The sequence below is a fragment of the Pteropus vampyrus genome, unplaced genomic scaffold (assembly GCF_000151845.1).
Source record: "Pteropus vampyrus isolate Shadow unplaced genomic scaffold, Pvam_2.0 Scaffold267, whole genome shotgun sequence".
Lineage (NCBI taxonomy): Eukaryota > Metazoa > Chordata > Mammalia > Chiroptera > Pteropodidae > Pteropus > Pteropus vampyrus.
The window spans coordinates 518298-527385 of NW_011889048.1; the positions used below are offsets into that span (position 1 = coordinate 518298).

At 60.3% G+C, this 9088-nt stretch overlaps 1 protein-coding gene and 1 long non-coding RNA gene across 2 annotated transcripts; one reads left to right on the forward strand and one right to left on the reverse strand.

Annotated features, from left to right (window-relative positions):
* Positions 1-24: 24 nt before the first annotated feature.
* Positions 25-6972, reverse strand: CNN2 (calponin 2). Its single transcript, XM_011375199.2, has 7 exons — positions 6820-6972; positions 3108-3229; positions 2575-2641; positions 2336-2473; positions 1301-1417; positions 1023-1169; positions 25-663 (listed from the first exon to the last, which is right to left on the reverse strand). Exons 1-7 carry the CDS (start codon positions 6880-6882, stop codon positions 388-390), a joined length of 930 nt encoding a protein of 309 aa, XP_011373501.1. The 5' UTR covers positions 6883-6972; the 3' UTR covers positions 25-387.
* Positions 6973-7044: 72 nt separating this feature from the next.
* On the forward strand, positions 7045-8344 carry LOC111729535. The gene is made up of 2 exons (XR_002776274.1): positions 7045-7517; positions 8116-8344. It is a non-coding gene; the product is annotated as an uncharacterized LOC111729535 (long non-coding RNA).
* The last annotated feature ends 744 nt before the right edge of the window (positions 8345-9088 follow it).

The window sequence follows — 9088 nt, forward strand, 5'->3', positions numbered from 1 at the left end:
AAAAAAAAAAAAAAAAGACTTTCATTTAAACTACCTGACCTGTGGGGACAGAAACCACAAACTGATCGGCAGAGAAAAGGGAAGAAGGGAAAAGCAACCGGAAGCCATTTGGGGCCAGTTCCCCATCCCTGCCCAGGTTTCTTCTTCACTCTCCCCAGTCCCCCAACCCCACCCACACAGCTAGCCCAAAGCCTGCTGGGAAATTTGCTGCCTGGATGGGCCCTGTCAGGGCCCCCCACCCCATATGCATCTGGATCCGGCCTTCACTCCACCCCCACAGACCCTCAGCTGGAAGCACTTGGGCACCCAGAAAAACAAGATGAAAACAGAAAAACCTGAAAACTCATATGGCGGCGATGATGTGGGGAGACGCCCTGCACAGGTGCCTCAGTAGCCAGCCTCCTCCTGGTAGTAGGGGGGGTACTCCGGGGCCGCCCCTGGGCTGGGGCAGTCACCCGCAGCCCCTGAAGCCCCGTCAGCCACTGAGCCCTGCGGGCAGTACTTGGGGTCATAGATCTGCCGGCCCAGGCCAAAGACCTGGCCGCTCTGATTAGCGCCCTGCGTGTAGCCCATCTGCAGAGACATGGAGGAGTTGTCACACTTGTCGGTCCCCAGCTTGGTGTCATAGATGTGCCGCCGAGTGCCGGGAGCCGTCATGCCCACCTGGAGAGGGAGGAGAGTGTGTCAGGGCGGATGGGGAGAGGGGGAGCTGGGACCCCCCCAAGAACTCAAGTGCTTCAAAGCCAGCATAACGCCCCTCCCGGCGAAACGGCAGGAAAATTGATAATTGCGAGATCTAAAAAGTTGAGAGTTGGATGGGCCTCGAGGCAAAACGCAGAGGAAACCCGAGGCCCAGAGCTGGGGGGTAACTCTCCCAGGGACACACGGCACGCTGGGCAGGGACAGAGCAGGCCCAGGAGCAGAGGCAGCAGGGGGGCCCAGAGTGGGGGTGTCAGCAGAGAGGGCGGGCTTTGCACAGCAGGAGACAGGGCTGGGGGCTGCGGGGACGCGGCGAGGCCCACCTGGCTGGCACACTTGTTGGTGCCCATCTGTAGGCTGATGGTCGAGTGGTCCATGGGCGGCAGGATGTGGTTCTTAGGGTCATACAGATGCCTTCTCGTGCCGTACGCTGTCATGCCCGACTGGCTGGCACACTTGTTGGTGCCCATCTGTAGTGAGGGGGGCAGGAGAGGTCTTCAAGGGCTGCCTTGAACTCAAGGGGCCACCGGGTGGGACAGAGCCTGGGTTGCAGAAGCCCCTCTGCCCAGTAGGCCTCAGGGGTGGAAAGCCCGACACCCACCTGGAGCCCGATGACACACTGGCCGGCCTTCATGGTGGCGTCGTCGAAGTTCCGCTCCTGCTTCTCTGAGTACTTGACGCCAATGTCCACGCCACTATGCAGCCCCTTTGTCTTGGCCTGGAGAGGAGGAGAGCTGGGGAAGCTGGGAGGGGCGCCCAGGACCCTGGAGCCAGGCCCAGAGCGCGTGGCCCAGGAACGGGGCTACGTCCTGCCCTCCGCCTGCCACCCAGTGCCCCGGGCATCTCGGACTCAGAGTCCTGACGGCCCCAGCCGTCCAGGTGTTCAGGCCGAGAATTCAGGGGGCACCCCTCTCTCTCAAGTCCCATCACTGTCTACCCAACCCCCGAGCCACCTGCCCCACCAGGACACGGCCACCATCTCTGCCCCGGGGCTCCTCCCTGCAGCCACGGGGTCTCCTGGAAACGTCCTTCGGAGCCCGGCTCCTGACGCTGAGACCCGCCTTCCCCTCCCACATCAGGGCCCTGCGGTCTCCTCTTCCTGAAACGCCGGCCCAGCCCACCCTGGTCTCGGTCCAAGGGCCACTAGACCCCACGCGTGCGCCTAATTCTTTCTTTCCCTGCCAGGCACGCATCACAACCTACAACTTGTTTATGACTTATGAAAAAAGGATTTGAAGAGGAGACCCTCGTGTGGACTCTGGATGATGGGAGTGGGGAGGGTCACCTCTCAGGTGGGGAGGTGGACAGTGGTGGGAGGAGCTACATGTGAGCAGGGGTGGGCGTGGGGCGTATGGAAATCTCTACATCTCCCTCTCAATTTTGGTGTGAACCTAAAACTGTTCTAAAAAATAGGGGTTTTTTTAATTAAAAAAAACTTGTTTATTGTTTATTCCTCCATCAGACTGTGAGCCCACAAAAGGGTGGACTGTCTGTCCTGTTCACATGGACTCCAGGGTGCCCGGTGCCTCCTGGGTGCTCAGAGATATTTGCAAAGGAATGAATGAGATCATCTATAAACCCGTGTCGCCCTCGCTGTGTGGCTTGGGGCAGGTCGCTGCCCCTCTCTGGGCCTCACCTTCCCTGCCAGGGCGAGAAGAGACACCTGCACCTGCGTCATGTTCCCACTCTCAAACAGGTCGTTGGCCTCGAACAGGTCCACAGGGTTCATGCCGTAGCTGACCATGGCCTTGATGAAGTTGGAGAGGTTCTCTAGCTGGGAGGAGGCAGGACAGGGGCCGTGAGGGGACCTCGGGCTGCCCGCCGGTCCAATGGGAGCCCCTGGCCCTGTCCTCGCTCCACCCGCCAGTCCCTCACCTGGTGCCAGTTCTGCATGGAGCGGTTGATCTTGGGGACTGAGCCCGGCTGCAGCTTATTCATGAGTCTGGGGGTGGGGGAGGAAACAGGAACCTCTATTAATGGAGGGGAATCTCACGGACTCAAGAGGCCAATTCTAAGCTTGGCCACCTTGCGAGGCAACCTCACCGCCTCTTTCTGGGCCTCAGTTTCCCCTCTTGCAAGGTCATGTCCACTCACAAAGCAGAGATGCTGAAGAGGAACAGCGATGGGGGCTGGGAGTATAATCCAGAACCCCTGATTTTGGGAAGTGAATCTGGGACTTTCCGTTCACATTTTTAATGTGCAAACCATGGAATGTCTGAACAGGATGCAGCAGAGAAAGGCCCCCAGAAACTTTAGGAGACGCTCCCCGTTAGCAACCCTCGACAAAGCAATAACACAAGAAGCAGCAGAACGAGACCCAAGACGCACTGAGGAAAAAGCAAGCAAGCCTCAAACAGCACGGGCGCGTGACCGCCGCGTGCGGAACACGAGCCAACACCCACACTCACGTGCACAGGATAATCCCATCCTTCAGACCCTTCTGGAAGTCGGGGCCGACAGACAGGCCCGTGAGTCCCTCGATCCAGCTGCGGAGTTCTGCCTCCTTCTGAGGGTCGTATTTGGACAGGAGCTGGAGGAGCCGAGGGCAAAGGCTCGGGGTGAGAACATACCCAGAGGAAGCTCCCCGAAGCTCCTGATGGAGCGGGGCCCATGGCTCCCAGGGAAGAGGAGACAGAGGGGCCTGGAGGACCCCCACGCTGGGCACACTCACGACACAGACAGCCCAAACGCCACACAGACACCCTCGTATCTTTCACCGAAGCGTGAGCTCTGATCCACTCCCAGTGGTGCCAAACCCCACACAGCAGCCAACGTGCCCCCTGCGGGACCTGCCCTCTGCCCTTTACCCTCTGGTCTTGCTCTCCCGGCAGTAAAGACAGACCCTTCTGTTTACCCTTCCTGTCCCCGTGGATGTGCCTGTTCTGGACGTTTCACATCAGTGGAAACACACACCGTGTGGCCTTGTGTGTCCAGCTTCTCTCACTGAGTGTTGTGCGTTACAGATCCATCCACCCCGTAGCGAGAGTCAGAGCCTCGCTCCTTTTCACAGCTGAGTAATATTCCAGTGTGTGGACGGACTACCTTGTGTGTGTCCATTGACCCATTTGTTGGCCATCTGGGCTGCTTCAAACTCTCGGCCACTGCAAATCGTGCTTTGAATGTCCGCATACGAGTTTTGTTAGAACACCTATTTCCATTCTTTTGGGTACACATCTAGGAGCGGAATCGCTGGGAAATTCCGTTTAACTCCCCGAGGAACCACCAAACCTCTCTCTGTGACTTGAACCGGCCCCATCAGCTACTGGCTCAGGGCCTTTGCACATGCTGTCACTTTTGACTCAGATGTTTGCACAGCTGGGTCCCTGCCTTCCATCCAGTCACAGGCTGAAGGTCACCTCCTTGGAGAGGCTCCCTGACCTCCCTGGCTATGAGGGCCCTGCTCTTCCCCGTCTCTCCCTGGCCCTGCCTTACTGTCCTTCTGGTTTTTAGCTCTTCCTTCCGTTACATGATACAGCTCCTCGCCTCTGTCCCGCACAGTGCTGTCTCTGGATAAAAGCACTCATGGTCCCAGATTAGTGCGCACCTACTGCCCATCACACACACACACACACACACACCCCCTGTTCCCCATGGCAGCATCTCAGAGCACTGAGAGCTGAGGTCGGACTGGCTGGGGCCCTCAGAAGTCAGGGAGACCTGGGCCGGCGTGGGCAGACTGGGTCAGCCCCAGGGCGGTAAGAAGCCAAGTCCAGCCCCGTTCAGGACCAGACTGGCCAGCACGGTGAGTTTTCTGTCCCAGAGTCCCTGCTCGCCTTTGCTCACAGAACCCCCCCCCCTCCCCGGGGGCGGCCCTTTCTCTTTCTCTCCTCCTGCCACCCCAGGGGACCCAGACCTCAGAGCTGCCCTTTGCAGACCAATTCCTACTTCCAGCTCTGCCCCCAAGTCCCCCGTGCCTCAGTTTACCCATCTACATTTGAAATTGTTAGTGTAAGGGTCTCCTGAACCCGGCTCCCGCATCCTGGTGGCTGTATATAAACCCCGGTGACATGCGGTCAGGGATGAGCCTCCCAGAGTGCAGGGCAGACAAAGGCGGGAGGCTGGCCGGCTAACCAGATCCACCGGGCCGGCCCCCTCGGGCCACGGTCTCCTGGTTCCCACGGCCGGGGAGCGGCCCTGCCCTGCCCTGCCCTGCCCAGAGGAAGCTTTGTCTAGCCTGAGGAATGACGGAGTCACGTCCCGGTGGCTGCGCCTGAGGCACGCCGGCTGGTCTGGATGCCTGGCACGCCTGTCCAGCCGGACTCCGTCCTTGACGGCTCGCAGGGGCCGAGTGGGGGCCGGCGGGGCCGAGGCCCCGGGCAGAGGCGCCTGGCCCTCCCTGCTGCCGCGGCCCCTTCCTCCCCCACTGCCCAGCGGCACGTTCTTCCTACCGCAGACTGCCAGGAATGCAGCCGCTGCCTCCCGCGAAATCTGCTAAATCGGGAACAGCTGTTTCCAGTGGTCTAAAGCCGAGGCCTGGCCAGGAATCCAGTGGCCATGGCTGCTCAGGGGGACACACTGGACGTCAGCCTGCCTCCTGCCATCCAGCTGGGGGTAAACTGAGGCACAGAGGCCGGATAGAGCAACCCCCACCCCCGTCCTAAGCAGCTGGTGAAGCGGACACGGCATGGGCTCAAAGCCATAGGAATTTGGTTTCGAATCCGGGTGTGGCCCAAGTGACCCCCGGCAAGCTGGTGGGGGCCCCGCCCACCCTCCAGACCAGTGAAGAACTCGGCTTTCTGACCTCACCTCCCCCACCCCCACCCCACGGGGCGCGCAGGTATCAACCTGCCCCCTCGGCACTCCATCTCCGGAAGCTGCCCCACCCGCACCACTTCCTGCTTCCTTGGGGGAGGTATGGGGTGCAGCAGACCAGTGGCCGATAGGCGCTGGACGCAGCAGGTCAGGGGTCCAGTCCTGACTCCGCCACTCACAAGCTGCGTGGTCCCGGGCAGCTCCGGTGACGCCTCTGAGCCCCGCGTGCAAACGGGGGCCCCTGAGCGGCCCTGGCGCCGGGCAGGGGCGCCCGTCTGCACGGGCGGCGGGGTTACTGCTGGAGGGGACTCGTGCGTTTAAGGGGGTGTGGAGCCTGCTGAGTGACCATGCTGGGTCCCTTGGCTCCCCACGCCTGAAATGTCCTCTTGTCCAAGGCGCAGGCGGAGGCTCCCAGGAGCCCGCGGAGGATGCGGACTTCCCCCTCCTGTCCTCAGGCCCTGGGGTGCCCCCCGCAGGTGCCTGTCTGGGGCTGGCAGGCTCCTTTCCGGGGCCACATTCCCAGACGCCTGGTGGGAGGATGTGGGGGTGCACAGGGATGGCAAACCCCCCTCCAGCTGGAAGGGCCGCCCTTGGCCGTCAGGCCTGGGACGCCTGGGTCTGGGATGACTTCTTACTCGGCCTCTCCCAGGTGGGCCCTGTTGTGTGACACTCTGAAAGTGTCCGCCCCTCTCTGAACCTTTCTTAAAAAGTGTCTCCCGCTGGCCCCACCTGTTTCCAAATTACAAAACCCACACACTTTAGGGTTCCTGTGGACCCCTTCGCTGTCCCTTTAACTTTGTTAGATGGAGACAAAGGACCCACAGGGGAACAGCCCGGGCGGACCCCCTGCGCTCCGACTTGCCCCTGGTGCCTTCCCCCCCACCCCCGCAGGTGTAAGAGGTCGGTAAATTCCTGTGGGGGCGCCGGACACCCTTCTGAAAAAAAAAACACCCGGCCCCGCCCCCTTCCCCTCCAGCAGCTTAAGCGGCCCCAAAAGCAGAAGTGTGGGTGAGGGGGTGAGGAAGGGGCTGCTGGGGTCCTCAGACCCTCAGGTCTTGAAGCCCTACAGGGGCCCAGGGCTGTGGGGACGGACTGGGGAGCACCGCCGGGGAGCGGTCAGACCCACCCATCCCTAGACGCTGGGGGTGGTGCCAGACCGCTGACCTCACTGCTTCCCCAGAGTTGAGGGAGCCTCGGGGGGCGCCCCCAGTACTCCAGATGCTGGGGAGGAGGGCCAATCTCGCCCCAGGTCCCAGAGCCACTGCGCCCCCAGATTTCGGGGAGCCCGGCGGGGCGCGCAGCCCTGCAGAAGTCCGAGGGCGCGAGGCCTCCGGGGGCGGGGGTAGGACTGGGGCGCCCCTCACTTACCCGGTTCTTGACCTCGGCCGAAAGCCCATAGGAGGGCCCCTTGTTGAACTGCGTGGAGCTCATGCCGGCGACGGGACGGGACGGACGGACCGACGGCCGGGCGGGCGCGCGGGCGGCAGGCGACAGGCGCGCGGGCTCGGCCCCGCCCCCGCCGCTGATTGGCCCCCGGCGCACATGTCCTTATAAGGCCGCGACGCGCCGGATTCCTGCGGCCGCCGACTTCCTGAGCCCCCTAGGCCGCCGCGGACCCCCCGCCCCGGCGGAGCGCCCCATCCCCCGGGGCCCGCAGGGACACTGAGGCAGGGAGGGCAGGGGCTCCACTCGCCTGCTCCCTGCTGGGAGCCCCCAGGTGGCTCTTTCACCCTTTCTGGGTCTCAGTTTCCCCTTCGGCCCAGATGATGGAAGAGGAGGAATTGTTGGGTGAAACCCCAGTTCCCTCGAGGCACTTAGAGGGAAACCCCAGTTTCCCTCTTCCACTTAGAGGCGCTTCCCAGTCTAGCCCCACTCCCGGCAAATCCCACAGCTGGGTGAGGGACACGGGAACCAGGTGCTCGGAGGAGGCGGGGGGCCATTGGAGCTGGGGCTTCGATGGCTGAGTAGGAGTCTGCCAGTCCGAAAGGGATGAGTATTCCCCGCGGAACAAAAGGTGCAAACACCTGGAGGGACCGTCTGGTTGAGAGCCTGCAGAGATCAGTCAGGTAGGCTGGAGACACTGTGGAGATACCCTGGAGGTAGGGCCGGGGCCGCGGTAAGTGCCAGGCCAGGCACACAGGTGGCGCTCAAGAGGTGATGTCCGCTTGTGCAGGTAAATCAGTAAATGAATGAAAAACAGGATGAATGAGTTCACTTACGCAGTAACTCGGTCATTCGTTTATTTATTCACACACCTATCCGTTCATCAAAAGCTCCCTGACAGGAAGTCTGAGCCAGTCCCTTGCTAGGTGAAGCTGGATGCCCCCGGACACCTTAGCTCTGACCCTGCCCATCTCTGGGAAGACAGAGCAAGGCACAGAGTTTCTGGACAGAAAGTGGGGCCTGGGGTGTTTAAACCTGGAGGGGGAGTAGGAGCTCCACTAAAGGGTTCAAGGAGACCTGGCATATAAGAGGGGGCATGGGAGGTGGGGTTTTGAAGCACGAGTAGGAGTTTGACACATTTGACAAGTGTCTGGTTGAAGACGAACGCTGACCCTGGATCCCAGTTTTGGAAAACGACTGGGTGTATTTGGAACAACCTGGAGGGACGTGAGCATGTCCCTCTCCAGCGTAAGTTGTTCGAACTTACCTGTCCGGGTGCAGGTGAGTTCTTCGAGGACGCTTGAGTGACGGAACTGGGCTGGCCGTGAGCGGGAAAGAGGCCGGATTTCCAAGACGTGGTACAGAAAAAGATGTCAAATACGCCTTCCGTCACTTTTCACATCGATCACCTGTTGAAACGGCCGTATTTTTGAAATACTGAGTTACGGGAAACTTGTTAGCAAAACTGTTCTCTTTTGGTTCTTTTAATGTGGCTACCGGGAAGCTGAAAGTTATGTGTGTAGTTTGTCTTATATTTCTCCTGGCGAAGGCTGTTCTTGACCCACGGCCCAGGTCCAGACACTGCCTCAGTGTGGGGGTGTGTGTGTCCCGAGAGCTCAGAATGGTTTTTATATTTTTAAGTGGTTGAAAAGAATCAAAAGAAAACTATCCCACAAAGCGTGGAAATCATGTTTTCCACATTTCAGTGTCCAAAGTTTCTTTGGCGCCCAGCTGGTCGGCCGACTGGCCGTTAACGTCAGCCTTGCTGTTACTGTGGGACTCTCTGGCCTTTCCCAGAAAGCCATTTGCCGACCCCCGGTATAGCTTCTCCACCTCCCGGAACCCCAGAAATCCAGATGTCCTGGAATTCACAATCCCAGAGTTCCTGCAGCTCAGAATGCGCACCTTGGGGACGCTGCGGGGTAGGGTCCGCGCCCCCATAAAGCGAGCCTTGAGCTAAGGCGGGCTCTAACTTTTGTGCTGCTGGGGGGGGTCTTACCATCCTTGGTAAAACAACAACAACAACAACAAAAAAACACAACACCTGTGAAGCACCAGAAAGCCAACACAGCACAACAGGGTGTGCTTGGGTCGGGGACCCGCCCAAGCTCCTCAGGAGGGTGGAATTGTGTGGATCTATGTCAGTCTCCTACCCCGGCGCCCCAACCTTGGAGCCTGGGTTCAATTCCCTTCCCCCCACCTGACAGTGTAACTGGGTGAAGTTGCGAAGTTACTCCCTCCTGTCTGCAAAGCT

Coding starts and splice junctions, on each gene's coding strand:
- CNN2 (XM_011375199.2), bottom strand. CDS start 6,882: ATGAGCTCCACGCAGTTCAACAAGGGGCCCTCCTATGGGCTTTCGGCC. Junction 3,230..6,819: donor CGGCCGAGGTCAAGAACCGG/GTAAGTGAGGGG, acceptor CGGCTCCTCCAG/CTCCTGTCCAAATACGACCC. Junction 1,418..2,335: donor TTCTCGCCCTGGCAGGGAAG/GTGAGGCCCAGA, acceptor CCTCCTCTCCAG/GCCAAGACAAAGGGGCTGCA.